General features: G+C 50.3%; 8 protein-coding genes across 13 annotated transcripts; 2 read left to right on the top strand and 6 right to left on the bottom strand.

Annotated features, from left to right (window-relative positions):
* Positions 1 to 101: 101 nt before the first annotated feature.
* LOC6548448 (epidermal growth factor receptor substrate 15-like 1) lies at positions 102 to 7,072 on the bottom strand. Of its 5 annotated transcripts, none has more exons than XM_001976630.3 (12): positions 6,668 to 7,072; positions 6,339 to 6,575; positions 5,504 to 6,267; positions 5,125 to 5,446; positions 4,975 to 5,064; positions 4,703 to 4,765; positions 4,360 to 4,557; positions 3,860 to 4,303; positions 3,611 to 3,799; positions 3,476 to 3,544; positions 1,208 to 1,874; positions 102 to 1,149 (listed from the first exon to the last, which is right to left on the bottom strand). In XM_001976630.3, the coding sequence occupies exons 1-12, from the start codon at positions 6,731 to 6,733 to the stop codon at positions 464 to 466; spliced, it is 3,795 nt and encodes a 1,264-aa protein (XP_001976666.2). In that variant the 5' UTR covers positions 6,734 to 7,072; the 3' UTR covers positions 102 to 463. The 5 variants fall into 5 exon arrangements, with proteins under 5 accessions (XP_001976666.2, XP_026836890.1, XP_015011509.1 ...); XM_026981089.1 differs by having other exon boundaries at positions 1,208 to 1,472; XM_015156023.2 differs by lacking the exon at positions 4,703 to 4,765.
* A 224-nt stretch (positions 7,073 to 7,296) lies between these two features.
* On the bottom strand, positions 7,297 to 11,706 carry LOC6548401 (histone-lysine N-methyltransferase eggless). Its single transcript, XM_001976631.3, has 8 exons — positions 10,672 to 11,706; positions 10,491 to 10,608; positions 10,135 to 10,424; positions 9,826 to 10,081; positions 9,264 to 9,769; positions 8,441 to 9,205; positions 7,667 to 8,368; positions 7,297 to 7,580 (listed from the first exon to the last, which is right to left on the bottom strand). Exons 1-8 carry the CDS (start codon positions 11,704 to 11,706, stop codon positions 7,374 to 7,376), a joined length of 3,879 nt encoding a protein of 1,292 aa, XP_001976667.2. The 3' UTR covers positions 7,297 to 7,373.
* Positions 11,707 to 11,882: 176 nt separating this feature from the next.
* On the bottom strand, positions 11,883 to 12,681 carry LOC6548403 (larval cuticle protein 9). Its single transcript, XM_001976633.3, has 2 exons — positions 12,254 to 12,681; positions 11,883 to 12,198 (listed from the first exon to the last, which is right to left on the bottom strand). The coding sequence occupies exons 1-2, from the start codon at positions 12,263 to 12,265 to the stop codon at positions 11,932 to 11,934; spliced, it is 279 nt and encodes a 92-aa protein (XP_001976669.1). The 5' UTR covers positions 12,266 to 12,681; the 3' UTR covers positions 11,883 to 11,931.
* A 67-nt stretch (positions 12,682 to 12,748) lies between these two features.
* On the top strand, positions 12,749 to 13,669 carry LOC6548404 (uncharacterized RNA-binding protein C365.04c). Its single transcript, XM_001976634.3, has one exon. It carries the CDS (start codon positions 12,842 to 12,844, stop codon positions 13,592 to 13,594), a length of 753 nt encoding a protein of 250 aa, XP_001976670.1. The 5' UTR covers positions 12,749 to 12,841; the 3' UTR covers positions 13,595 to 13,669.
* On the bottom strand, positions 13,607 to 15,429 carry LOC6548405 (tyrosine--tRNA ligase, mitochondrial). Its single transcript, XM_001976635.3, has 5 exons — positions 15,181 to 15,429; positions 14,781 to 15,113; positions 14,152 to 14,726; positions 13,903 to 14,091; positions 13,607 to 13,844 (listed from the first exon to the last, which is right to left on the bottom strand). The coding sequence occupies exons 1-5, from the start codon at positions 15,315 to 15,317 to the stop codon at positions 13,684 to 13,686; spliced, it is 1,395 nt and encodes a 464-aa protein (XP_001976671.1). The 5' UTR covers positions 15,318 to 15,429; the 3' UTR covers positions 13,607 to 13,683.
* A 3-nt stretch (positions 15,430 to 15,432) lies between these two features.
* On the top strand, positions 15,433 to 17,346 carry LOC6548406. Its single transcript, XM_001976636.3, has 5 exons — positions 15,433 to 16,249; positions 16,306 to 16,469; positions 16,527 to 16,636; positions 16,695 to 17,154; positions 17,206 to 17,346. The coding sequence occupies exons 1-5, from the start codon at positions 15,543 to 15,545 to the stop codon at positions 17,292 to 17,294; spliced, it is 1,530 nt and encodes a 509-aa protein (XP_001976672.1). The 5' UTR covers positions 15,433 to 15,542; the 3' UTR covers positions 17,295 to 17,346.
* On the bottom strand, positions 17,325 to 19,601 carry LOC6548407 (NF-kappa-B essential modulator). 2 transcript variants are annotated; one of them, XM_015156021.2, is made up of 7 exons: positions 19,527 to 19,601; positions 18,865 to 19,296; positions 18,704 to 18,806; positions 18,338 to 18,645; positions 18,026 to 18,184; positions 17,595 to 17,963; positions 17,325 to 17,543 (listed from the first exon to the last, which is right to left on the bottom strand). In XM_015156021.2, exons 2-7 carry the CDS (start codon positions 19,174 to 19,176, stop codon positions 17,415 to 17,417), a joined length of 1,380 nt encoding a protein of 459 aa, XP_015011507.1. In that variant the 5' UTR covers positions 19,177 to 19,296; positions 19,527 to 19,601; the 3' UTR covers positions 17,325 to 17,414. The 2 variants fall into 2 exon arrangements, with proteins under 2 accessions (XP_015011507.1, XP_001976673.2); XM_001976637.3 differs by having other exon boundaries at positions 17,601 to 17,963.
* Positions 19,602 to 20,130: 529 nt separating this feature from the next.
* Positions 20,131 to 25,597, bottom strand: LOC6548408 (rhythmically expressed gene 5 protein). Its single transcript, XM_001976638.3, has 3 exons — positions 24,961 to 25,597; positions 21,093 to 21,282; positions 20,131 to 20,964 (listed from the first exon to the last, which is right to left on the bottom strand). The coding sequence occupies exons 1-3, from the start codon at positions 25,072 to 25,074 to the stop codon at positions 20,408 to 20,410; spliced, it is 861 nt and encodes a 286-aa protein (XP_001976674.1). The 5' UTR covers positions 25,075 to 25,597; the 3' UTR covers positions 20,131 to 20,407.
* Between the last annotated feature and the right edge of the window lie 1,023 nt (positions 25,598 to 26,620).

Raw genomic sequence — 26,620 nt, 5'->3', positions numbered from 1 at the left:
GGCAGTGGTGTTGGTGTTGGTGTGGGCGAGAGCGGAGCGGAGCGTAGCCTCGCTCTCTGCTCTCTTTCTCCCACTCTCTCTGCTCCTCTCCGCAGTGGTGATGTTATTTCGTACGTTTATTCATAGGGTTTTGGTACAGGTTAAATCGCAACATGATTAGGCTCTACGAGTATGTGGTTACGCGAAATTATATATAGTTGTATATAGCATGAAGCTTGTAATACCTGCTGCGGCTGCGGCTGCGGCTCCGTTGGATTTCTCTATTCGCCCGGATCCTTGAGCACGAGAAGCACTGAGTAAATACCATGGAAGCGGCAAGTGGGCCCCAGGATGTTTTGATCGAAGCGGAAAGAAAGCACTAACACTAAGGAACGGATCGAGTGCGAATAGAGAGAACATTACAGGTGCCACTGCGAATATCTCGTGGGTCAATCACATTCAACCACTAAGGTCGTCAGCTAATCTAGTTGTCCAGAACGCTGCGCTTCAGCGCCTCCTCCAGATCCGCGTCGAAGCTTTCCGGCTTGGAGTAGTCGGCCGCAAATTTGTCCTTGACCGTCTCCTTGCTCTGGACCTTCTTGTCCACCTGCCCGTTCTGCTTCTCCTTGCCCGTCGTTCCGAAGGAGGCGTTTCCGAAGTCACTCGAGAAGTTGTGGGCCTCGAAGCCCTCAAAGCTGGCGAAGTTGGCGTTGGGGCCTGTCTTGAAGTGGTCCTCGAAGTTGTCGTTGAAGGCGTCGAAGGCCTTTGCCGTTTGATCGATGGGTTTGATTGGTACCACGCCAGTGGGTACTGATGAGTTTTGGATCACACTGAAGTTGTCGTTAAATGCATCAAAAAAGGAATTGTTGAGTTTCGTATTGCTAGTGGTTGTGGCCGTGGTTCCAGCCCCAGGTGCGCCAGTGGTTGCCAGCGTCGCTGCAAAGTCGTCGAAGTCGGCGAATGCGTCCAGCGCCGTCTGCGACTGGTGGTTAGGCTTGGAGTTGGAGTGGTGCGAAGTGCTTGAGTGGTGAGAGGGCGCGGGACTCGAGTTCAGGTTGAAGGCGTCGAACTGCTGCAGCAGGTCGTTGTTCAGAGGCGTGGCCGCCTTGGGCTCACTGCCGTTATTGTTCACGATGTTACTCAGCGTTTTAGCTGCAGATCCCATCTCATCTGTGTAATAGGAACCTGAATTAGATGAGATTATGCCGGAGAATAGCACTATACTCACCCCCCGAGCTAAAGTCCTCCGCAAAGTTCTTCTTGCAGTCAGCTCCCTTGGCTCCTGACTGCTGCTCATCGTCGTCTTCGGCAAAGGGATCCTTGATGCTGAACGGATCCTCGTAACGGTAATCCTTGAAGGGATCATCCTTGAAGTCGGTTGGTCCAGTAATGAGACTTGGAGTCGGTGCCTTCCGACTCGCACTCTCTCCAAAGGCATCAAACACACTGGCTACCGCCTTGGGCACCAATTCCACCTCCGTCGTGCTCTGGTTCTGCAGCGGTGTATTGGAACGCGACAGATGCTGGTTATTCAAGCTGGGGGCGGTGGTAATGGTGACGCTACTGGGGAGATCTGCTAACGCTCCCGCTCCCGCTACCGCTAGAGATCCCGATCCTGATGTTGATACAGAAGCCAATACCGGGGGTGGGGCCGCTGGCGTGGATGAAGATGTCGCGAGCAGGGTGTGTACGGTGGGGACAGTGATGGGCGTGGGCGTGGGAGTGGGCGTGGTGGCCGCCTGCCTGCTGATCTGGCCGGGATCGTCGAATAGCGAGAAACTGTCTAGCAATGACGATCCACTGGCGACCGGAATGGGGGGTGGCAGCGTGGGTGGGGGCAGGGACAGAGCAGTGGCCGTGGGCGTGGGCGTGGGTGTGCTTGGAATGTTGTGGAGCTGCGTGGTGGTGTTGTGTCGGGGGAAAAGAAGTGAATGAAACAAAATTAAATTAAAACGAACTCAAATTAAGCGGAATCAAAAAGCACAACAAAAGGGGAAACCGAAATCAATCAAGGTCAACAAAAGCGTTCAAGCAGCCACGTAGGATTGGGTGGTTCGTGTGAGATCGTGAGCAGCACCATGAGGATGTTGGGTTCCCTGTCCAAAGAACTCCGACGGGCGTACGTTGTATGATGTCGAACATAGATATCTTTATTAATAATGCAAAACGTTGTGTCGGTTACATTTCTGTATCGGTTAGCTGGGCTTCTCTAAAAGTTTCTCTATAAGTATGTATGTGGTCTGCACGGAATATGTATTCTCGGTAAATCAATGCACGGAAGCTTCTTAGTTTCGGTGTGGGTGCTCGTAGTCTGTGGCTATGATAATCGAGGTCTGGCCACATGTGTACAAGTAGTTGGTATAGTCGAGTGGAGGCCGAACTGCTGGCTACACCGCGACGCACTCCTGACTGGGAACACTACGCGGCTCTAAAAGCTGAGTGTAGAGGGTTTCGGTAAATAGTAGTGGGCAGTCCGGATCCGGAGGCGGACCGCCCGTAAAAGTCGAACTTTCGCGGCAGTTACATAAATGTCTATATGCTTGTGAGGCTTATGTGTAAAATGCTGGTATATATATTATGGATGTATAATTGCTTTAAACTTTAGTATTCGCTTATGCAAAAACAACTAACAACTTGCATTAAATTCCTTACAGAGGTCTCACCCACAAAACCTAATCGGGATAATACACTGGCCTTGAAAAAGATTCGGGGGAACCCATAATAGTAATAATAGTAGGTAGATACAATACTGCACAGCAAAGGGAGTCGAACTGCTGCCTGTTTTAATTTGTGACTACATTTATAACACGATACGTAACGCTTGAAATTGGTTTGAGTTCGGTTGAGTTTCGATTGAATTGATTTAGTACATTTAGCTAATTAGGCATGAACGATAATGCGCGTCCTCTAGATATTATACCATGCACCGTGACTGATATATGTACGTTAATATGATGCTGCAAATAGCTTTGTACGCTCAAATTGATTTGTTTCGTTATGCTGCTAGAGGAGGCCATTCATTAACTGAGTATGTGTGTTAGTACTGGTATATGTCGTATATAGAATGGGTTATCTTAGGGTGTTCACTGAAAATAGAGAATTGCAAAGATGAGAGACCAGACGGTTAGTTTCATACGGCACCAAGCAGGACCAAGGCAAATCTAGTGGGATGTACGAGGTTGGGTAGTGGGTAGTGGGTGAGGTGATCTGGGTGGGATGTGTTCCGGCAGTACCTGATACAAAGGGCTAGCAAAGGGTGCTACAAATCAAAAACAGGTCAGAAATCATAATACTCAAGTGCTACGTTCTTGGAGTGTGTATCAAAGTGTTTTATTCTTCAAAATTTAGGAAGTGTTAGTGATAATAAACGTAAAACCAGGGATTAGCACTGCAATACATGCCTGCTAAGAGCAACATAAAACAGATTCAGGGATGCGGGTGCGGGGCGCATGCATTACCACCGATCCCAGCGGACACTGAATTGTGGGGTACCAACCTTATTGTCGAAGTCGTCAAAGTCGGCAAATCCTCCTCCGGCGCCGCCGCTTCCGAAAGCACCCGTGGGCTGGGAAAGTATTTCCATACAAAATTTTCAAATTCTCTATTGAACAGCATAAACAAGTGGTCTTACCTGGGCTGCTCGGGGTGGAGCTGGTCGTGGGGGCGGCACCTTGGACTTCTTTGGCGGCAATGCTGGACTAGGAGACTCCGGTCTAGGCGGCGGTCCGGACTTCTGAGCGTTGGGACTGAGCACCTGGCCCTGGCCGGTTGGAGCGTGCAGGGCGGCAAACGGATCACTGCCGAAATCGTCCTTACCGGGCTGTATAGGATTCAAATATTCATTAAGGAACTAATTCGGGTGTTCTATTCCAAAAACTACCTCCGGAGTAATAGCGCTGTTCTTGTTAGCCGCAAAGGCATCCGATCCGAAGGGATCCCGCTGGGTCTGACCAAATGCTGAGCCCGCTCCGCTCTGACCAAAGGCATCGAAGCCACTGTCGAAGCCTGAGCTCATGTTGAAACTGTCATCAAAGCCTGTAGAAATAGCCGGCTTGTTGGCCGCCTGACCAGAGAAAGGATCGCTGCCGAAGCCGTTGGTAGCTTGATTGGCAACCCCGCTGTTGTTCTCCTCGAAGGGATCATCTTTGGGCATTTGAACTTCCTTGGTGAGGGTCTTGCGCGCCTCATCGAAGTCCGGCTCTATCTTCAACTGGTATTCGGATACGAGTTCGGCGTTTTGGTTCTCCATGGCAGCCCGACAAATGAGCAAAGCGTCGGTCATCTGTCGCTGCGTCTCCAGCAACTGTGTGACCATTGATCGGACCTTCAGACGGCTTATGTTAATCTCTGGTCATTTGATAATATCACGTGTAGTCTTACCGAGCTGATTTGCAGTTGGGTTGCCTGCAGGTGGTTGGTTAGCTTGGAGAGCTCGCGATTGTTGTTGTCGTACTCCTTCTGCAACGAAGCTTCTTCGTCCTTGAGCTTCTGCAGCTCCGAGCGTTTTGCGTTTAATTCGCCCTCCTGCTCGTTGATGGTCTCCTCCTGCATGTGGCACTGGTCGCGAATCTTTGTCACCTGCAAGCAAGCGGTTTTCTCTATCAATAACTATGCCATTTCTTACAAATATTTCGCACAACACATGGTCCAAAACATAAATTAAATGAACGAGAACGAAACACAAAGCAAATATATACAGATATCATGAGGAACTGAAACAAACCTGATTGTTGGTGCGGGATATGTCAAGACTTACGTTGGCCAGCACGGCCGTATTGTGGCTAACCTTATGTGATCGTAATTGTAAGTGTAAGTGCATTCACCAGTTTAGTATGGGTTTAGCCAATTGTTAACAGAGTGTTGGAGGAACATGATAAAGAAAGGAAACCAAAGATTGAATTTAAATAAAAAAATTAAACGTAAGCCCAGGAGCAAGGAAAAGGTAAGCAGTGGCGCAGGGGCCGAAAGCACCCAAAGAATCATGCAAATAACTACTTGAGCCTGCAGATCATCCAGTCGCTTCTGGGCCTCTCCTCGCTGGTTCTCCAGCTGCTTCAGCGTGGCGGTAAGAGTATCAAGTTCACTCTGTGGGTGGAGACTCTAGATTATAAGTTTCAATTTGGAAACTAGTTATAGAAGACTCGCCTGCAAACTGCGCACTTCGCCGTTTTTGATGCGCACATCCGCTTCTCTTTGGGCAATTTCCGTCTCCAGCACACGCCGTTCGCGGGCCAACTCCTCAATCTCCTTGGAGATCATTTCCAGCTCCGGGTTTGAGTAAGTGGGCTTGACCTCCTGCGGCTGCAGATCGACTCCAGCCACAGTGGCGCGCATTGAGGGCGGCACCATATTCGCGATGAGGACATGAGGGGGGTCCACACCGCGCTGCTTTCGCTCGACGAACCACATGGCCAGAGCAAACTGCTCCACAGTCAGCTTGCCGGACTGATTGGTGTCACAAAGAGCCCTAAAAGAAACGGTTGCATTAGAAATATTTTGGCAATATCTAAACAAAAATCCATACCAGATATCTGCTAGGCTGCGCTGCGGAATACCCGACTTGATGAAAATATCCTTCACCTCAAGGCCGGAAACCAGACCGTCCTTATCCAGATCCGACTGCCGGAAAATCTCCTCGAACCGTTTTAGGTCCGTTGGGGTGACAACCCAGTCGGCATTCGCCGTCACCGGCGCTCCAATCGGTATCAACGGATCCGTCTGAATCAGCGGCTGAGAGCTGACTGCTCCCACCGGGGGAATGCGCGTCATGGGGGGCACTGCCACCGGGAGCGGCGGAATAGCCGCCGGAGGGGCGATGTCCTTGGGAAAATTGGCTACAAAACCGCCGTCCCCGAATCCCTCCCCGCTGGGAGCACGTGGCATAGCAGCACCCGCTGGCGGTGGTGGGATGGCGGGCTTCGGTGGCGGTCCTGCGCCTCCGGGCTTTCGCAGCTCGGGCGGCAGCACGCTGGGAATGGTTCGCTTCTGCAGCGTCTGGTAGACCAGGTGCATGGCCACCACAAATTCGTGCATATCCAGGTTGCCGTCCTTGTCCTGGTCGGCCAGGTCCCATATAGTTCCCAGTATGCTCATCGGCAGCTTGGAGTCCATGAGCACGCCCTTGACCTTGTTGCCCGGCAGCATTCCATTGCTGGGGTGTAGGGACTCGAAGAGCTGCTCGTACTTGAGTCGATCGATCACCCCGATGGACCAGTCACCGTTCGCCACACCGGCGCTTGCAACGGGAACTGTCTGAATACGCGACGGCATCGATTTTGGTAGCTCACCCTGGCGATTGGGGCGATGTTAATATATCAAATCTCATCTTGCCCATTTCGGGCGGAGTTGCGAATACTCACCACCTTGGGCGGGTTGGCAATGTCCAGGTAGATGTTGACCATGCTGGCCACCTCTCCCGCCTGCGACAGGGACACCAACTTAAGGGCCACAAAAAAGCCCGGCTTGTCCAGAAAGCCCTTGCCGCTCGGGTCGGACAAATCCCAGATCCTGCTCAACACAACGTCGCTGAGGCCGGACTTCTTTAGAAACTTGGCCGCAGTCATGGCCTCGATTGCCCCGGTGGATTTGGGGTCAATCTGCAAAAATCGATAGAGGGTGGGTGTGGATACGGATGTCTAACATTGGCCGCCATCCTGTTAACAGTGCGGTTTGGAGGCGTGGTGCTTACCAGTTTGTAGTAGGCCTCGTAGACGCCTATGTGCTTCCCGCACACCCTTGCAAAGTCCACATTCATGATGTGGAGTCCACTGGCCAATTGGTTCCGACTAGCAATGCAAAAACACGTAAGCGTAGGCCCGTTATCACAAAATCGATTTTTCTTCCCAAGGGGCGGATAAGCTTCTCTAAGTCAGCGGTCGACGAAGTACGCTGCCTCGCACCTGTGCACCTCCGACGAGACACTTGCTGGAGCCACTTACAGGTGAGCTTGGCGCATTGCGGCCCCTAATTTAGAGCTACTCTCGAATTTTAAAAAGCCTAAATTTGCTTTTTTGCTCGGTGGATAGTGTGACCGTTTGGATAACGATTAAAAATACCGCGCGGCTGATAAATAGGTATACCATTTGGGGATTGCGTTTAAATACCACTTACTTAAATACCATAAAATACCGAACTAATATCGTGTTTGTTTCAATGTATAATTTGTTAATTGCGATTATTTATCTGCAATTACAGCGTTGAACGTCAAGAAAGGAGGCCGTATTTGTGGATACGGACATTTCAGAAAAGCAGCTGTGTAAAGATGTCACATGCGATAGAAACGGCATGCGATGTTTTCGTTAGGGTGACCAGATAATGTTTAAACTTAAACGTTTAATTCAAATAGCTTTTCAATGCAGAAAATGCGCTTATGGATCTCCAACTTAAACTAGGACTTAGAGCAAACGAATGCGACAGTTGGGGGCCCCACACTGGCAGTACAGAACCTTGCCGGGCACCACGCCCACCTCGTAATTGTAGTTCCAGGTCAGCTCGGTGCCGGAGCGGATGTGTGCGGCCGAGAAGAAAGCAACCCAGGGGAAGCGCAGGTCGTGGGTGTCCACGAACACGTTCTGCACGAAGAGATTGGGGTTGCACGAGTGCTGTGGAAGAGGACGAGTATCAACAGACATACGAAAATAATAAGAAGAAAGCCAAAAAGCATAGGGTCCAAAAACGTCCAACTTACGTTGAAGTAGCGACCGAGGTTGCCCGTTGTCTTGGCGTCCATGATGTAGGGCGCCTCGTCCTTGCCGAAAAGCCTCCTCACCGAGTTCTCGCGTACCGTCTCGTCCAGATCGGCATTCGGGTTAAAGTTGATCACCGCACGCTCCTGCGAGTCCAACTCGCTGCTCTGCGTGGAGTTGCTCCTGGAAGTGCGCTTGATCTTGCGCTGGTAGTGATAGTTTGGCCGGAAGTCATCATCGTCCTCGGCATCGGGTCCCCCGTTGTCCTCCTCTGCGTCCGGATCCGAGTGGTCCACCTCCGACTCGTATCCCTCTTTCAACTGCTCAGCGACCTCAATGTAATCCAAGTCCGCGAAGTACTCGTCGCCGGCGTCCTGACCACCTTCGTTGGCCATCGTCTCCGTGAGCAGATGGCCGGCGTATATACAGATGAAGGCGCCCTTGGGGATGTCGTTAACGCAGCGCAAGCCCCATCCCCGATTCGATGTCTTGAACACCTGCAGCTTCATCTCTAGGGAGAACTGCACCACCCGGTTCAGGCAATTCTTCTTGCACTTACAGCGAGAGTTGCACTCGTAGATGCCGGTGGGCACGTGCTCGTGCAGCCGCTTGTACTGGTAGCCGATCTCCTCGATGGGCTTCTTTGGGTTACAGTACCGCACGCCCGCCACCGTTAGCTGCCAGCAGGCACACTTGGACTTGTCCTGATAGGGAAACACAAGAGATTGGATACAATTGGTATAATTGGTGATGATCAGAGCTGTAAAACGTTTTACCGAGCAGTCGTCCTCGCAGTCGCAGCACAAGAGGAACTCTTCGTCTAGATTCAGATGAACACCCTCGGTGGGGATGCGCTGCTTGGCGTAGGTGCATGGGGGCGGCAGTGTGTTGTCGTAGTAGTTCACCAGCGGAATCGCCATCTTCTCCTGCCCCCTTGAAATGTCAGTGTCCTTCACGATCGAGGGATCAATAGAGTACTCGGCCAGGCACTTCAAGTCGGGCGTAAAGTCAAAGTTGTCTACGTTCAACACATTTTCGGTAGCTCGCAGATACCTGTGAACTTCGGCCAGGTTGCGCAAACTTTTGCCACAAGGTCCCTTGTATACCACGGACTTCTTGGTCTTCTGGCGCATGACAAGACGTTCCCAGCCAGAGAGCAGTGGCTTGGCTAACGGACTGTAGCTGTCCAGTCGGTGGACGATCTTAAACAGGCAGTTCGGGCTGCACTCATGGCACTTGTACATTTTGGGAGGCAGGTTCCGCTTGGCTGTAAAGTAAACTACATGGCCTTTGGGCCTGTTTTCGTCGTCCACGTAGATTGTCGAGTTGTTCAGGTGCCGCACTGCACTAGCGCTATTACTGGTGCTGGCACCTCCTACATTGGTGCGTCCTCCGCCAGAGGTGGCTGATGAAGATGCAGCTGCTGCTAATGCGACATTCTGCCCGGACGCGCTGCTCTTGCGGGCAAAGGCCCGCATCTGCTGGTTCACCTTGCTGCTGGACTCCATCTCCTTGGTGTACCGGATGAAGGGCTCCGTACGCTAAATAAGAAACGATTATTGTAGTGAGTACTGCTGGATGAATGGGCCCTATGCTTACCCTTGGGACACGCATCTGCTGTGCGCTTGAACTGTTCATGGTGTTCTGGGTTTCTCTGAAGACAGGACCCAAGCGCAATGAACCCCTGTATATCCACTCAGTATGGTTTTTGTCTCCCTCAAACTGCATCAACACCAAGCTGCAGTCGATGTCGATGACGCGCGCGTATAGCCAGGTGCCGTTCGATTCAGTGTTCATGCTTTGGCCCCGGGTGCACTGCACCATGGGACGATCCACGGAGTACTTTTCCACGTACTTCTGTATGAAATCGCGCGACGCGGCGTGTACGTCCTCCCACACTTTCTCGGAAGCCTGGCAAACTAGACGGACATCTCGGTGCGGAACGTACTGAGTGTAGCCATCGTCGTAGAATATAAGGTAGCGGTAACGATTAGCCTGCTTTAACGGCTCAGCGATGATGCCTGGATAAAAGGCGCTCTGCACCACGCCCTTATCCTTGCCCCGCGACAAAGTGGTGCCATCAAAGTACGCAATCACGCGAGTACCTAGTACACAATGGGTGGATTAGTTAATAGGTTAACAAATATCCACTATAACTAACCAATAGTCAGTCGCACTGGTGGTGGTTCAAAGTAGGCAATGTGCTTGGCAGTTACCGTCTTGATCATCTGGTAGGGCGTGTTGAGGTACCTAATCTTGTAGCTCTTCATAGTGTTTCCGTTGATGGCGGTGCTCTCGGTAAACTCGATTACCTTTATGGATACCCAGCTGGCAATAGCCTTGTTCTTCACAGCGTAATATGTCTCTCCCAATTGGATTGGAGGACGTACGATTTCGCCAGCAGGTGGAACATGATGCTGAGCAAATAGTGGTATTAAAACGATTCCAAACCGCATCACATCTGACTTACCACGTAGTCGCCAACACTGGGTTCGATGTCCAGAGGGGGCAGATGTTTGTGTGCCACCGGACACGAATTATACAGGGCATAGTGCATTTTGTCAGCGGTCGTCTGAACTTTTTCGAGTTCCACATCTGCCAGTGCGAATTGTCGCTCCAAGTGGTCCGCTTTCGCCTGGAGAATCGTTTTGGACCACGATAGCTGAACCGTAAAATCCACCTTGTTAAGCACACTCGTGATGGCATCTTCGAGTTCTTCTTCAATGAACTGCAGCTTGTTTTTCGAAAAGTGCGCTTTTTCTGTGCGAATAAAAGATTTTTAGTGCGTTGGTTGCTATTGCTCATTGTTCATGATAGCAGTCTCACCTGGCTGCTTCTCCTCGTCCTCCTCATCGCTGCTGTCCAGAGCCACAAAGTCGGCTTGATCCTGTTGGAAGTCCTTCAGCAGCAGCGGCTGATTGGCCAGCAGTTGACCCGCACATTCCTAAATTAGGAAATACAATTCAAAGTTAAGTAAAGTTAAGTAAATATAAGTGTGCTACTTGACCTCATACAAGTCCATAGCTGTGTCATGGCATCCCATGCAGAGGAACTGCTGCTTGGAAGTCTTTCGGAGCACCTGGTAAAAGTTCAAAGTGGCCATGTTAGCCAACACGTACTGTTTATGAAGCTTCTTGCAATTGCAATTGACACAGTCCTTGTCGTAGAACATTTCTCCATCTGATGGCAAATCGTTTAGCTGCTCATCCTGTGCAGCTTTAGGAACAGTACCCTTTTCAAGCTCCACCTCTAGGACGTCATCCTTTTTATCAACAATGTGGTGATCTTCGATTTCCATTGAGCTAATCGGTTTATGCTCTTTTAAAGTTTTCTCAATCTTGTCTTCTTCGTTTGCGTGACTTATTGAAGCCTCCACGTCCTGCTCTACTTCCATGCCAGGAGCTTCCGTTTCCTTCGTGGAGTTGTCAGGTTCATTCTCATTTTTCTGTTGCTCCTGCTTTTTAATCCCTTCGTCTTTTTCGGGAGTGCTCTCGGATGTGGGACTGGTGATCAGATCGATGCTGCTATCCGCCAATTCCTCAGCCTCTTTAGCCTCTACTGCCGCAGCTCCATTAGCAGTATCTGATATCGGGGGATCTTTGACACTTTCGTCGGAGGAGGGGGATTTCGCAGGACTCTCTATTAGCTCAACGCTGCTGTCCGAGTCCACTGCTACCAATACCGGGCTGCTTGCAATGTCGATACTGACATCTTTCTTGTTCCCTCCCTTAGGGTCCTCCGATTCCTCGCCCCTCTTTCCAGGTTCATCAGGGGTGTTACCTACATCTGGGGGCTGTTTCCTGGTTGAATCTGGTGTGTCGATTGCTTCACTGTGTGGCGGATCTTCGAGTGTCAGATCCGCCATCTCCACATCTTTTGCGGCTTGTCCTTCCTTTTTTGCCGACACGGTGGATTCCGAACGGTTTTCTCCTTCGACCGGCGTACTGTAACTTTTTTCCCTTGACGCAGGTGTTTCCTGGCCGCTCACCACTGCGATTCCACTGCTCTCTGTGCTGTCCATGGCTATTGACTCCCCAGACATGCTTTTAAATAAGTTTATTTAACTTTACACATTGATGCAAATAAATTGCGAGCCAAGCGAGTACATTGTATACAATTTAACTGGTAATTTACCAACACTGGATTTCAGCGACAGGAAGAAGAAGAGTGAATGGACATTCACCCAAAACCAAACGAACAGAAATTCAAAAAGTACTGTGCTGCAATGGATTTATTTTTCATGTCTACGGAAAAAGAGTCCTGTACATCAGGCCTCGACGACCTTTGGGTGGTAGCCGGTCTCATCGGCGGTGTAGACCACCTTGACGGTCTGGCCGTTGGGGGCCACGTACTCGTACTCCCCGGAAACAACCCAGTTGTCGTGCTCCTTCAGGACTCCAGCTTGCTCGGCGCGGTTGTGGTTGGACAGCTCATATGCGTACTTAAAGTCCAGCACGTTAATCTCGGCGACGTTTTTCAGAACTTCAGCCTCCTCGTTGGCGAAGGTCACGACCAAAAGGCAGGCAAGAACGATCTAAAGGACATCATAGGTCAGAGATGTCCCAAGACAAAGTGTCGAGGTCACTTACCGCAAATTTCATGGTTGAAGAGGGGGATGTGTGTGCTGATAGATTGCGAAACAATTTTGACTAGCTGTTGCCGAAAACTACGCTTTTATAGCTCTCCCTTGGCATTTTACCGGCCGGAATGACCAATTGCATAAATTTTCTTCATAACTGGCTCCCAGCACTCGTTTATCTTAATTAATCTAAAGACATTGATGCAGTCATTCTGCAGGCATTAATTATCGCCCCACTCTGCATATCATATTAATGGAGTTATCTGAGAAGATCTACGCGGAACATACCCAAAGCAGCCGTTCATCAATTGTCAGCAACGCTCGATAAGTTTTTAGCTGATAAGAGTTAACCGGTCTATTCCATCGATGCTATCGTCGATTAGCATAATTTTCGCATAACTCTTGACTCTCCCGCAGATGCAACCGGTTTCAGTCAAGCTGCGATTGCAGTATGGTCACGGATTTAAATTTCTCGGCGCGCAATTAGCCAGTGCTGGAAAATGTCTGGGGCCACCCCGACTATTGCCATTCAGAGGGAATCCCACGTGGTAGTGTCTGCGTATCCGTGTGCACTGCGATCCCCTCCAGAAATAACACGATGGCCAGCGATTCTGGCAGCGATTATGAGGTGGAGGCTTTCATCAAAGCCAAGCGGGTACGGCGCACAGTCAACGACGACAGTGCGGATCTGTTGGGAAACTTCGATGACCAAAAGCGCAGGGAGATCTTCGAGGGCACGTATGTGGACAAGGAGGACGGCCGGAATCCCAGTGACCCGGATGATAGTCACAGCGAGGATGAGGTCAGGTCCGATGACGAAGAATCCGCGGCGGACAGTGCTGCCTCCGGAGCCGAGGAAGAGGAATCCGCGGAAAATGGACAAATAACCAGTGACCAGCTGACTTCCCTGCTTCGCGGCGCATCCAAAACCAACAGACACGTCCTGTACGTGACGAACCTGAACTTCGAAACCACGAAGGACGATTTGGAGCTGCACTTCACCGCGGCAGGGACGGTCAAGTCCATCCGCATCCCCAAGAAGCGGCGAGGGGGCTTCGCCTTTGTGGAAATGGCCGACCTGAGCAGTTTCCAGAATGCCTTCCAGCTACACAACACAGAGCTGCAGGGCCGCAACATCAAGGTGCAGATATCCGAGGCGGGCAAGAAGAAGTCTGCCAACAAGAAGAACATCATCAAGCAGAAAAACCGGAAGCTGGCCGAGATGCGCAACGAGCAGAAGACCTTCACGAAGAGCGGCAAGTTCTACGACAAGGACCTGAAAAAGGAGAAGGCCAAGGAAATGCTGGCGCGAAAGCGGTGGCGCAAGAAGCCCGCACCTAGACCCACATAAATAGCATAAGTTCTTACAATGTAAGCCATTCTATGATTATTTAACAAAAATTAAAAGTTAACGTTACCGGATAAGAAGGTTACTGTTTACTATTGCCAGCGCACAATATAGAAGTTGCGTTTGCCCACGCGCAGCAGAGAAATTCCGTTGCGCAGGATGTGCACGCCCGTAGTAAGCACTTCGGCAATGTTCTGCACCCGCTTCTGGTTAACGTAAAATCCGCCTGCGTTTATAATGCGCACAGCATCGGCTAAAGAGCGTTCACAATTCGTTTATGTCGCATTATTTGAAAGACAAAGATAACTTACTCTCTGTGGGAAAGCACTTCGCCTTCATAGCCAGCTCCAGGATGGACATACCGGGCTCGGTCAGCAGGTTCACCATAGTGGCCCCCTGAAAGGTCTGCTGGATCTCGGGAAGGTTGAGTTCCGCTAAGCCTTCCACGTTGCCTTTGTACAAGGCATTGGTCACCCGTTCCGCTTGCTTCAGACCACTTTCTGTGAATTGAAAACTTTAACACTACTGATACAAAGAAAGAAGTGATATACTTGTACTACCTCCATGAACCAGCAGAGTCACGTCCTCAGCCAGCAGAGTCTGCGCCTTCCGCTTCTCGGGCTCCTTCGTGTGCTCCCGCATCAACTGCTCCACCTGGGGCAGCGGGATGAAGGTGAACAGCTTCAGGAGCTTTTCGACCTCGGAGTCTGGCATGCGCAGGAAAAATTGGTAGAGGGCGAATGGCGAGGTCTTGTTACCGTCCAGCCACACTGCGTTGCCTGCCGACTTGCCGAACTTATCGCCCTCCTCCGTCGTGACCAGTGGCAGGGTGAGCCCGAAGACCTCTCGCTTTCGCTCTACGCGGCTAATAAGCTCGTGGCCAGTCATTAGATTGCCCGTCTGATCGGAGCCTCCCATTTGAAAGCAGCAGTTGTGGCGGCGCAGCAGGTGCAGCCAGTCGTAGGCCTGGAAAATCTGGTAGGTGAACTCCGTGAAGCTCATCCCGTCCTCCGACTCCAAGCGGGACTGCACTGAGGATCTGGAGAGCATTGATCCCATGCGAAAGTGCCGTCCCATGTTGGCCACAAAGTCGATGAGCTGCAGGTCGGCGTACCAGTCGGCATTGTTGACGACTCTGCGGGAGATTAGAAGGAGATTAACGCAGTCTACACGTAGGCTATACACTCACGTTAGGGGAGGCAGTGGGAATTTCTGTTTGTTAGAGTCCCAGAGGCAGTGCTCGTGATTCTCGAACACCCGGCGAAGCTGTTGCTCGATTGCCTTCAGATTGGTCTCGATCACCGTCTCGCCGAGTTGGTTGCGCTCTGTCTTGCGTCCACTGGGGTCCCCGATGAGGCCAGTAGCTCCTCCTACAAGTGCAATGGGTCTGTGGCCGGCTCTTTGGCAGTGGATCAGGCCCATTATTACCAACAGGTTGCCCACGTGTAGGCTGTCGGCGGTGGGATCGAATCCTGCGTAGATGCTTTGTTGGCCTCCGGTGAAAAGCTGTTTCATCCTGGGACTGTGGAGCAGCAGTTTTCATTGATAAAATGGGAATCTTCGCTACTTGCAGATGGCCCAGTACTTACGCCGCTGTGTCAGGAAATATACCCTGAAAAAAGCCTCGATCTGTGAGCTCCAAGAGGTTCCTCTGCGCCAGTTGGCGGTGGCTAAGTCGGAATACATCCTGGAGCGGTTTCAGCAAACTCCGGCGCAGAGGCAACATTATGCAAAGTTCCTTAGAAATTAAAAATTTTAATAGGGACTATCTTTGAGGTTGGAGCCATCAGCTGATCGGAGCGCGGTGAATGGTAAAATCTGGCTTGTTTTGGTTTACAAACAGCTGGTTTTCGCTGCGAATGGCAACATCGGAGCTCGAACACAAAGGTTCCATTTAGAGCCAACGCAGTTTTCCATGACAAGGGCCATATCATAGTCAGATCTAGAGATAATGCTGCTGAAGATACGCCACGCCCTGCTGGAGGTCACCAGTCCACCGGCCGCAAAGCAGTCCGCGATCATTATTAACAACGAAGTTGTCATCAGTTCGGGAAGCATTCTGCAACCACATCTGGCCTTAGACGGGGACAAAGGAGCGCAGATCAAGGCAATTGTTTCCAGGCTGCAGCGCGGTCAACTGCTGGATGTCCAGAATGAGGAGCAGGGGGAGGGAGCGCATATCCGCTCACAACATTTCCTGGTCACCTTCGATCCGCAGCAACGACGGCCGAGGCCTAACACTGCATCTGGTCCGCGGCAACCGCACATCCTCTCCCGTTTCACAGCCCATCCTCTGTACGTGTTCTGTGCGGACGAGGTATGCCGCAACCTGCACCACATACTACTCACCGCCGACTCCAGCGATGCGGGTGAGGTGCTCCGCTCCAGCTTTGTGGTGCTGGGCCTGCGAAAGCCCGAAAAGGAGGAGTCCTTCAAGCGCTTCCTCGCGCACATAGGCAACTACTTGCGACACTTGCAGCCCATGCACACGTTGGACGACGTGCTGGTCATGTGCTCGCCCTTTGGTTTGGAAAACTTCTACAAGACTATCAGCATTGGAAAGGTGTCCAATGTTATGGGACGTAGTGGCTGCTTGTTTGCCATTTCAAATGCTCTGCCACTAGGCTGCGAAGGCTCCGCAGTGTTCAACAATAAGCTGTAGGTGATGGGTACAAAAGAATATTAGTAACATAGCAACAATTTTCGTTTATCAGGCGGCTCGTTGGCATTGTGATATGCACCTCGTTCCAACGCCATCAAGAAAACGTCAACCTCACACTGGCCGCGAACTTTGGCTACCTTTTACGCAACTTTATGGAACAGCTAGGCATGTCCACTACAGGATTCCAACTGAGTCGAGAGCCCTCGAGCTTTGCCTGTAAATTGTCACTATTTCCACGTTGATCTCAAAGTAATTACATACTTACCGTTCCAGGGGAGCGCACAATTGTGGTCATTGAGTCGGCGGGTCAACAAGGCACCGGGACATTCATACGAGTTCACAACAAGCGCTTCATCCTCACTTGTGCGCATGTGGTAGGACAGGTATGCAAACATGGGTTGTTCTTAACCTTGGTGCACTAAATTATTGCCTTCACCGTAGTGCATTGAGACTGTTAATTGCCGTGCTGCCGATCGCGAGTTCCAGTCTGAGGTGATCTGGTGCAATCCGGACAGCGATAAGCCCTTCGACTTGGCGCTGCTCGCAGCTCCGCAGGATGTGCCGGATAGGTACTGCGTGCGACTGGCCAGGAATCCGGCCATCCTCGGGCAAATGGTGTACAACGCCGGGTTTCCCTACTACGTTAACTTCAGCTTCAGGCACGACTTCAATCCCTCGATCTTTCAAGGGAGGATCATCAAGTGCGACACTGGGGCCATTATGTCCGATGGCAGCGTGCAGGCGGGCCAAAGTGGAGGACCGATGTTCGACCAAAACGGATGTATCCTAGGCGTCTGTGTGTCCAACATTAAATTAGATGACGTTGTCTACCCAAACATAAATACAGCCATTCCAATTTGTGATATCCGCAACACGTTGCAGCAGTTTGCACGCACTAACGGTGAGCAGAGTTTTTAATAGATGGTTTATAGCTTATCTCAATTCCTTGCAGACATAAATGTGCTTAGCAACCTGGTAGCCAGTCCTGATATACACCGCGTCTGGTCTCTGGAAATGCCGCCCATTCGCAGCAAACTTTGAGGGGGCTCGCGCAATTTTTCATTGGTAACGTAACTGTAATAAGTGTATTTATTGGCCAACCTTTAGGCCTAAACAATACCATGAGGACTATAAAAATATATTTATTGTTAGTTATTGTGCTTAGTTTTTATCCAAGCAATCGTTAGCGTGACTCTGGAGCACGCTTAGGGTATTAAAAGTCTTTGAGCAGATGGGACATCGCAGAGTGGTGTTCGAAGTCCGGGATGAGGCGCCTGTTGGATCGAGAACCTACCAAAACAAAAATTAATATTCAACTTATGGACTTTGGAATTAGCGTACTCTTACTGGTCTCTGCTCATCCCGCAAACTGCTTCTGCTTGAGCTCAGCGAGGAAGCGGTCGAGCCGGCCTTGCTTTCCCTGTGGGACTGAGCCAGAGCTTCAATTAGCTCTTGGTTCCTCCTCTGCAGTGCTCGCAAATCCAAAAGATACTGATCTTTCTCGCCGGCATTCTTCTCGCGATCTGCCCGCTCCATTTCGAAGTCCTTGCGGTAGATATCGTTTTGGGTCTGTAGATGTTCGATCCTCTCCTGCTTCTGGATGTCTTTTGCCTTCAGCTCGTTAATATCCCGGTTCATTTTCTGCATCAGCTCCTGGGCGCTCGCCAAGGTAACTTTTAAGCAGTCGATCTCCTCAATATAGGTTTTTTTCTGCAAGTTGTGTGTAATATAGCTTTGTAGAAACATCGCGTATCATTGTAAAAAGCACAAACCATGTCAGTGATTTCCAGGTTTTCAACTACGAGCTTAGAGAGTTGGCGCTGAAGGTCGCGCACCTGGCGATCGTGCTCGTCCCTTTGCACATAGTTCAAAGCCATGCCGGGGTCAGGTTCCGTGTTTGATCCATTCTCAGGTACGAACTCAAACGAGTGCTGGAAAATCAGAACACAAAGGGCGGTGAGGCCAGCGGAGGATTTTTTAGCAAGATACTGCGCAGTTCATAGTGTAGATAGTAATGCGTGCTAGCCTGTACCCAAGTATTTCTGATATCGCTTGGACCAAGAGCAACTGGTCGACATACATACCATTTTTAGCTGCTGCAGTTTGTCAATCTCCACCCGCATATTTTCGACCAGTGACCGTTTCTCAGATACGCTCTGACGAAGCTCATCCTGCTCCTGTTGGGAAATGGTCTGCACCACCTCAATCTGCTCAATTTTTGTCTCAAGATCCTCCTTCAGCTTTTGGTTTTCCTGGCGAAGGAGCTCGACCTGCGCTTGGCACTGTTTTAACTGCTCCTTGTACTGCTGTTCCTGGTCGGCGGCATTCTGGCGCCATTGCTGAATCATTTTGTGGTAATTCAGCATGGTTTGATTCACCTTGTCAAGTGTCCCTGGCCGGAGGGAATGGCGGATTATTGCTGGTTACCACAATACGCGAAAAACACTCACTTTTTAGGGCAAGGTACTCGGTCATCATGTTCTGCAGCTTAACTACATCCTCTGCGGAAGCCTGCAGCGAGCAGAGGCTGGGAAACTGCGAATAAACACTGTTCTGTGGATGGATTTAGGGACTGATGTTAGAAGCAAGCAAGGAGTAAGCAGACTCTCACCTTCAGGACATCGGATTGAACATCACCCATGATGAAGCTGGTCGCCAGGGACTGGCGCTGAGATGATGCGGAGTCCAGCGATATGTGCTGCTGTTGGGACGCAGTCATGTTGACTGGAGTACTGTTTACTGTTGGTGGATGTGTGCTCGTGGAGGCAACGGGTTCATTCGCCTCCTGCACGTCATCCAAACCGTCGGACCCCAAGGAACCATCCGGCAAGAGTGATGAGTACGGCGAGCTACCCAATATGACGAACGACTCCTCCTCCGACATGTCGCTGTTGACGCGGTAGCAATGATTGCTTTTAATCATCAAAATGAGAAAGAACGAGCTAGTTTATAGGTGTCACGGGGAATCCCCTTTTTCTAAATCCAAACAGCAACGTGTTTGCCAAATCAAGCGCGAGCTGTTTTTGTGATCGAGCGGGTACAGCTGAAACAGACACACACACCCGTGTTAGTTGCAAGGATATACATATGTACATATGTCAAGTATATGAGCTTTAGGGCAATGATTCATTTACTCGTCGGAATACTTATGCACTCTTTGGTAATGAGTATTTCATATACACCTTAACAGTATTAGGCCCTCTTACCTTATATCTCTTTCTTTGGAAAACAAACAAAGAATAGAATAGAATATTATTGGGGAATATTATTTACCTTTTGCTATTTTTTCAATAACATCATTGACCAGTGTGACCGCATCTCCAGATGTACCGTTTATTTGGTATTTTGATATAATCGGAATCGTTATCGACAATCGGTGGACTCGCTTATCTAAATTCAAAATCAGCTAATTTCAATAAATCTGATACACGCCTAAAACTCGTGCTTATGAAGGTGCATGCACTGCAAAGGCTGGTGGAAAGTCCCGGCATCATTTATTCAAGCATCCCAATTAATTTTCCTTTGTTGCACGGCCGAGATTAATGGGCGCGTCCCGAAGGCCTGATCCTGATAAACCAGTTGCCCGCGGAATTACACCGAAATGTAATTGCCAAAACTCGCAAATTCTAATGGCCGGCGCATTTGGTGGTCTGGCAGTGCGTTCTGAACCCGCCAAACCGGATTCAGTACCTCCATTGTTCGGCCTCAACTTTGTAGATGTGGGTTAATAAGGCTTTCGCGTGTTAAATATAGGTGTGAGTGGAGCTCGCGACAAGGAACTGGTGGCTGGCCGAGATGCGACTTTCGCATTACCATAACCAACCGGTTACCTCATCTCCATCTCAGTCCATCCGCACATTTTAGAATCCATACGTTCGTAACAATGATAATCATCATGTGGTTTATTACTCAAGAATCTCTATTTGATCTTACGGCTAATGCACGCGAATAAATAAAATTAAAAAAACTTAAACGAATACGATACGAAATTCCATTAAAGCTCAAGTGCATTCAAGAAAACTCCTCAAACGGCTACAACTAGAAGGCTCATTCGTTCACTCTCGCACTCCACGATACAGGATGACCTCCTGATCTGGTCTATCACATTCACACAAGGACTTAGGTCTAGGTCTGCGGATCCTCTGACCGGGATCTTACGCCTGCTGCTGGCGGAACAGACGCCTCTGCGTCTGGTGGGGGGGCTGGAGGTCGCTCTGCAGGATGGAGGCGAAGTGCTGCTGCTTCAAGGCGTTGATGGTGGCGATCTTGCGATGCCTGTTGGGCTGGGCGGCGGCCAGACCAAGGCGGAAGTAGGGCAGGTCCTCGTCACGTGGCAGTGGCATCCTCTTGTCCTCCTCCACCGGGGATCCATCGGGTCGCACGCGGATCACCAGAGGTCCGGTGAGGAATCTCTTGGGCGGCTCTGAAGTTAGGGCGGCAGCCACTGGGAGCTCACTGCTGGACTGGGGCCCGTACCCGTAGGCCATGTCCATGTCCATGGCGTACTTGTGCTTCTGCTCGCCACTCTCGAAAATCGGATTGGCGACGGAGCCGGAACTCTGGATGCGATGGGATGCTCCGTGCGGAAGTTGCTGGCGCGTTAGGATAATCAGCGAGGAAGCGGGCGGAGTGGGCAAGGGTTGCTGGAGCGGCTGCCTCGTGGTCACCAGGCTGGCTCCGCTCGGATGGTCCCGCATAATCGAAGACCAGACTGCGGAAGAGAAGAGCGGTCAGATCGACATCGAGATTGAGAGCTCACGTCGAGCACGTCGCGACTGCGCACTGCGGAAGTTCTGACGCGGAAATCGATCAGTCTCCCACGCAGATAGGGGCACTTACTCAGCTCGTTGGCGTCGCGCTGATACGGATCTAGTGCCTCCAGCTGGGCGTCGGAGAGCGTCTGGAGCTTGGCGGACCCGTAGCCGAGCAGATTGTGCTTGCACTGGTTCACTGGGAGACCTCCGACGGCGGCTGTTGACTTGCAGTGCACGCTAACCAATTGGGCGAATGTTGAGTACAGGTGGGACATCTGCAGAGAACAATATCGGGGGTTACTTTAAAGGCAATTCGTATTATAGAATCAAGTAATACAAGTGGGAAAGCAGCTCTTCACTTCTCTGTTCAGTAGTCGAGTATTGTATTGATTTAACATGAACGAAAATTTGAGAGCATAGCTGATACTAGTTGCGAAAAAAACTTTCGAAAAAGACTGTAAATTTCTTAGATTTTATTGCAGCAGACGACTTGCTGAAAAGAAAGTTTGAGGCAATCATATTCCGCGGCGCCGATGAGACCAGGTCTCGTGGGTATCGCAGGGCAGAGGTGGAGCTGCCTGTGCCCCGTAATGGGGGATTTCACAAGGTGCGTGTGTGTCAGCCGGGAGATGATTGCACTTTCGTTGCACAAACGAAATGCATTTCGACAGCGCGGCTGCGAGTTGAGCAACTGCCTCCCAGGGCGCGATTGGATGGCTGGCATCTGGTATATGTGCCCCAGTTCGGATGGGCTGGGTATGGGTATGGGTATGGGTTTACGGTTCAGCGGCCAAAACAGCAGCTCATTGTCTATTCTCCGTGGCCAGCGAAGCGTTGAATGGACTTTTAATTAGCGCCGAATGTTCTACTGCGGTGACACATCTGCATCTGCGGTTTGGGTATTTCTCTGGTCGCCGGTGACGCCAAGTGGATCGCCTCTGCTCCGATGCTAATTCAGTGGCAATAAAGAGCAGAAACTCCCCGAAAGTTCCGAATCCGGCATCGATCACGATTTAGCACCCCTCCCGGCCAACAGCCAAACAAACAAAGAGTCGAAGAGCAAACAGCAGAACAAAGAATTATGTGGGTAACTGGGTTACCTTACTAGGGGATCCAGTATCGGGCCCGTAGCCTCCTTCTAGAAATATATACCCTTGATCTGCATCAAAGTCCAGCAAGAGCTTCATTTGCATTGGCTCTGCTTTGGGTTTTACAACTTTACGCCGTTTGCATAATGCATTGGATGGATCGGATCGGTTCGGATCGAAACGGTGGACTTGGAGGGGCCAAAGTTGGGGAGTTGGCGGGTTGGCTCACATTACCAATTACCGTTACCCACTCGGTGGGGCCACACAAACGTGTGCAAACTGCGAAATGCAGTGGATTCCATCGCACCACCTCAGCACCCCTCTGTGTGTGCTTTTGCTCAAATACTTGAGTGGGCAGCGATTAACTTAAGAGATGGGTTCCTTTGTGCCCAGCCCTCCGCCACTGGAAGCCACTGCTTATCCAAAGCGTGTAAGCTGCGTCAGCAGCGCGTTATCTGATTCGAATAACTCTGTCGGGATTTTATGGTCCAGGCCCTGGCACAATTAAATAATTAGCCAGTCAAAATTGAAAATTCAGCAAAACAGCAATTTATTTATGGCTTAGCGCGAAAATATTCCAAAAGCCTTTGCGGGAGTTGTCAAAGTCACGTACTTAATTCGCTTATATAATATACGCTCGTTTTTATAAAGATATGTTGATTCGAGATCGTCGGGGACAGGTTGTAATTCATTAGCCTTCCAGCGAGCTGAGCTGAGCTGACATCGCCTGCACTCTCCGAAAGTCTAGCCTATAGACACACTGATCTTGGCCGGAGCTATCTGTATCTGATCTCATACTTCCTTGTGGGCATGCCCATACCCATACCCATACCCATACCACACTTAGTCGCCGCAAAACGCCCGAGAAGCGAGACCAGAGATGGGCAAAAGCTGTCTCGTGGGTCTGCAGACGCTTCCCGGCCACGAAAATGGGGGTAAGCCCCTGGCCTGTACCACATGCCATCCCCAGCGGATTGGCGGTCAATAACCTGTTGATATGCGCAGGTTACATTATGAAACATCGAAATTGCCAACCAAAGAAACCAACAAAAAGACAGCCACGAAAATGAAACATTTCATAACAGACAAAATAAAAAGCTAAAAGACGAGGTAATGACTCCGGTTCGATCGGACATTGGCTGGGGATGGAGATGGAGATGGCGATGGGAAAAGGGTTCCATTACTACACATGTTTGCGTATCAGAGCCCAGCATATTTTACGTAAAAACAAAACGGTAATGCGAACATAACTTATTTATTGGGGCCCGAACCGCAAACCGGCTAAACGCGTTTGCACCCATAAAAACATAAGGGCAACAACAAATGGTTAAGCTGTTGTTTATTTTTGCAATCGAAAATCGAAAGCGCTCAAATAGCTGCGATCATTCGCACTCGGGAGCAGAGGTAGTCACCTCGAAACAGGAAGCTGAAGCATCTTCTATAAATACACCTATGTATATAAAGGCGATCGTTCCGAGGCGAATCTGGTTAGAAATTTACATGGGGTGCAAAAAGACGAGTATCTTCCCACAAACTGCGTGTCTGCTTCTCAGCGTTTCGGCGGCTAATTGCCTTTTAGAAATTATTTTCCCATTTCGAGAGACTCGTGTGGGGTGCCGGATGCGGCTTTCAATCACTTCTGGCGGGGATCGGATTGGGTCACATTATTCCGGGCTCTATTGTCTCGATCCGCGGATTTAAGGCGCAGTTCGCGTGCTTAGCGGTCAGAAAAGCAGGGATTCGGCTCGGATTGATGCGCTGGCAGCAGGGCATACAGATCTAATGACTGGCAAATCGCTACATATAATTTAAAGTCCGGCGGCTAATTAATGAGCGGACTGAGCCGCTTTGGCGGAGTTCATTAACCAAAAAACACCAAATAAACACACACTGCGGAGAAAATTGCCACAACGTTGTCACGCTTTGTTGCACAAACATTTGTGCAGAAAAGTGAAAAGCTTTTAGCCATTATTAAGTTTTTCCTCAGCTCGCTGGCAATTTGCAGCACTTGCGAATGTAAATTGAAACTGTTGTTCCTCATAAATGAAAATTAATGTTTGCTCTACGCTCGACCGAACTCGCTTGTTTGGGGGATTGGCTGACTAATCGTGGTTAGATCCCAGGCGGTATAACCTTTTCGCTTCATCAGTTGTGAAACCAGGTGGCTGATGCTTAGGCAACACCAGCCAGCGGACTCCCCTCGAACTGTCTCGAATTCAAGTGGCTGTCCAGCCGGCCCACTGGACCGGTATTCCCAGGCCTGGCCCCGCTGCACCCCACCGCACAATCCTCGCCAGACGCGGCGCTGATAAGGCTCAATGTCAAGACCGCACTCCGCAGGCGTCTATTTATGCCAAGGACCGTTCTTCTTCAGCGTTCGGCTCGAGTATTTGTTGTGCCATGTTGGTTACGATGCCAATCGCGGTACAGTTATGCAAATGAGCAAATGAGCAGCGAATACCGCTCACTGACAATGAACGGCGTCTTGGCAACCATTCATATTCATGCTGATATTCATATTCATTCCTTTGTTTTTTCGGCTTCGACGGACTGCAAAGTGCGGAGAGAAACCCAAAAACAGAAGCAAGCCAAGCGCAGTTAATATGCGAACTCATTGAAGTTATCACAGCACCATATCAATATCCATATCCATATCAATATCAATTTAATATAGCTATAATTAACGATTATGCTCTGCTGATCAAGTATTCAGCGCTGCGCTAGATTCGACAGATTGAACTCAACTCGACAGATGCGCAATGCCAAGGACAATTGCTATGTGTAAGTTTAAGTGGAGTAAACGAGGCGTATGCGCAACCTGCACCTGCCACACGCGGCGTATGCGCAATGTGCACTTTCGCTTACCTTCTCGTTGCGGGTCAGAAACTCCCAGATGGGAATGGCCGATGAGGAGCCGATCTGCATGTGGAAGGCGCCCAGCAGGCAGCAGGCCAAGATCACTTTCGCCGCAGTCGTCATAGTGGCGTTGCTGTTTGTATGTTGCGTACTCCGCCCTACACGGGGAGTTCAGGTGATTCGGGATTCGGGCTCCGTGGGTCAGTGGTTCGCTTTGGTTGTGTAACCTTTGTGCGGCGACTTTCTTTTTTTTAGGGCCCAATAAAAGCGCTTTTGTGGCGTTTTGATGGATTATCACTTGGCTTCGGGGGCTAGCCAAGTGGCTTTCTTCTGTCCGACGCACTTAATTGAATTAACCAAACAACGAGCGTGGCCAATTCGTATTATCGCTGTTTTTGGGTGTACGTGTGTCTCAGCTTGAAACGCAAAAGCTTGTTTCACACATCGGTTTCTCGGCAAGATGGGGGAGTCGGCTTAGGGAGAGGGGCGCCCACCGATCAGTCGATCACGAAATCGGCGAATTCCAAGCGAAACGGAAACGGAGCGGGCACTATTTCACTTTAGCACTATGTCTGAGAACCGATCGCGGCGATGTCTGTGAGTCGTCTGCGAACGGCGCTGGCACTCCACTCGTATTTATGCTCTGAGATCGGCTTTGGCGGCGAGAGATCGTAGAGGGGAGAGTGAGCCATCGCACAGCAGAGCGAAAGCGAGAGGGAGAGCGGCAGCGGGCGGGAGAATGGCAGAGGGCGGGCGAGCGGCAGCGGGCGAGAGAGCGGCAGTGAGCGGGAGAGCAGCAGCGGGCGAGAGAGCGGCAGCGGACGGGAGAACGGCAACGGCAGAGGGCGGAAGAGCGGCAGTGTGCGGGAGAGCGGCAGTGCGCGGTCGTGGATCGGGAGCCCCCGAAAAAAGCAGGGGCGCACTTTGAGGCCATCAAGGAATTGGGGATGTTTTAATACACTGTGTGATGTAAGGTGATGTAATCCCAAAGTCGATGGATTCTCATGCAGATAGTACCTCTCTACCCTTCGAACCGGGTATATTCGACAACGAATTGCTTCAGTCGCAGGTAGGCCACAGGTTTTACCGCTACTCCCAATCCCCCTCGCATTTTTCTGACTCAGCCCCTGGAACCATCAGCAAACTTGTTCTACGCTTGCACTGGAAATAGAAATTAAAAACCAAAGTAAACAATCAAAAAGGCCAACAACAACAAAACCAGTGAGGCATTGCAAAAATTTCAAAGTCAAGTTTGCGTCGTCATCGCGTCTGAGTCCGATCAAGCCGGGCTTGTAATTGAAATTGTTGATGAGCCGCGGGCCCACTGGATTGTGGCGCATTCTGGTCAGCATACTTAACAGCAGCGCGCTAATTAAACAAAATAAAGACATTAAATTCCAAAATGCGACGGCGCCATGATCCTGTTTGGGAATTCAATTCGCGGGCAGATCGCCTAATTCAATTATACGGTAAAAGTAAAAAAGAATGCGATCGCTGGAAATTCCTAACATCACGGGCCCACAAATGGCCATAAATTTGATAAGCCCGAGCTCGCTCCGTTGAGTCATCCGCCCCTCATCTCCGCCAAAAAGAGACCGCTGGGTTGTTGACTCCCCAGATTGAGATGCGGAGTGGAGTGGACCTGGTCAAAGAAGCACCGTTAATGCGC

This window comes from Drosophila erecta, unplaced genomic scaffold (genome assembly GCF_003286155.1).
Source record: "Drosophila erecta strain 14021-0224.00,06,07 unplaced genomic scaffold, DereRS2 tig00000092-arrow-pilon, whole genome shotgun sequence".
NCBI lineage: Eukaryota > Metazoa > Arthropoda > Insecta > Diptera > Drosophilidae > Drosophila > Drosophila erecta.
The sequence above is the reverse complement of the archived record's forward strand: the minus strand, read 5'-3'. Positions and strand labels throughout refer to the sequence as shown.

What these genes read in the sequence shown, in the direction of transcription:
- LOC6548448 (XM_001976630.3), bottom strand. Translation starts at nt 6,733, where the DNA reads ATGAATGTGGACTTTGCAAGGGTGTGCGGGAAGCACATAGGCGTCTAC. An exon ending in ACGAGGCCTACTACAAACTG is followed by an intron (nt 6,576 to 6,667) that starts GTAAGCACCACG and finishes CGATTTTTGCAG; the next exon opens with ATTGACCCCAAATCCACCGG. An exon ending in TGGATGATCTGCAGGCTCAA is followed by an intron (nt 4,766 to 4,974) that starts GTAGTTATTTGC and finishes CGATCACATAAG; the next exon opens with GTTAGCCACAATACGGCCGT.
- LOC6548401 (XM_001976631.3), bottom strand. Translation starts at nt 11,706, where the DNA reads ATGTCTGGGGAGTCAATAGCCATGGACAGCACAGAGAGCAGTGGAATC. An exon ending in GGACGAGGAGAAGCAGCCAG is followed by an intron (nt 10,425 to 10,490) that starts GTGAGACTGCTA and finishes TTATTCGCACAG; the next exon opens with AAAAAGCGCACTTTTCGAAA. An exon ending in ACCTCGGTCGCTACTTCAAC is followed by an intron (nt 7,581 to 7,666) that starts GTAAGTTGGACG and finishes CCTCTTCCACAG; the next exon opens with CACTCGTGCAACCCCAATCT.
- LOC6548404 (XM_001976634.3), top strand. Translation starts at nt 12,842, where the DNA reads ATGGCCAGCGATTCTGGCAGCGATTATGAGGTGGAGGCTTTCATCAAA.
- LOC6548405 (XM_001976635.3), bottom strand. Translation starts at nt 15,317, where the DNA reads ATGTTGCCTCTGCGCCGGAGTTTGCTGAAACCGCTCCAGGATGTATTC. An exon ending in ATATTTCCTGACACAGCGGC is followed by an intron (nt 15,114 to 15,180) that starts GTAAGTACTGGG and finishes GCTGCTCCACAG; the next exon opens with TCCCAGGATGAAACAGCTTT. An exon ending in TTCCCACTGCCTCCCCTAAC is followed by an intron (nt 14,727 to 14,780) that starts GTGAGTGTATAG and finishes AATCTCCCGCAG; the next exon opens with AGTCGTCAACAATGCCGACT.
- LOC6548406 (XM_001976636.3), top strand. Translation starts at nt 15,543, where the DNA reads ATGCTGCTGAAGATACGCCACGCCCTGCTGGAGGTCACCAGTCCACCG. An exon ending in GTGCGCATGTGGTAGGACAG is followed by an intron (nt 16,637 to 16,694) that starts GTATGCAAACAT and finishes CCTTCACCGTAG; the next exon opens with TGCATTGAGACTGTTAATTG. An exon ending in GCAGTTTGCACGCACTAACG is followed by an intron (nt 17,155 to 17,205) that starts GTGAGCAGAGTT and finishes AATTCCTTGCAG; the next exon opens with ACATAAATGTGCTTAGCAAC.
- LOC6548407 (XM_015156021.2), bottom strand. Translation starts at nt 19,176, where the DNA reads ATGATTAAAAGCAATCATTGCTACCGCGTCAACAGCGACATGTCGGAG. An exon ending in AACTGCAGCAGCTAAAAATG is followed by an intron (nt 18,185 to 18,337) that starts GTATGTATGTCG and finishes CTGATTTTCCAG; the next exon opens with CACTCGTTTGAGTTCGTACC. An exon ending in ACCTGGAAATCACTGACATG is followed by an intron (nt 17,964 to 18,025) that starts GTTTGTGCTTTT and finishes CACAACTTGCAG; the next exon opens with AAAAAAACCTATATTGAGGA.
- LOC6548408 (XM_001976638.3), bottom strand. Translation starts at nt 25,074, where the DNA reads ATGACGACTGCGGCGAAAGTGATCTTGGCCTGCTGCCTGCTGGGCGCC. An exon ending in TTCTGACCCGCAACGAGAAG is followed by an intron (nt 21,283 to 24,960) that starts GTAAGCGAAAGT and finishes TGTTCTCTGCAG; the next exon opens with ATGTCCCACCTGTACTCAAC. An exon ending in GCGCGACGCCAACGAGCTGA is followed by an intron (nt 20,965 to 21,092) that starts GTAAGTGCCCCT and finishes TCTCTTCCGCAG; the next exon opens with TCTGGTCTTCGATTATGCGG.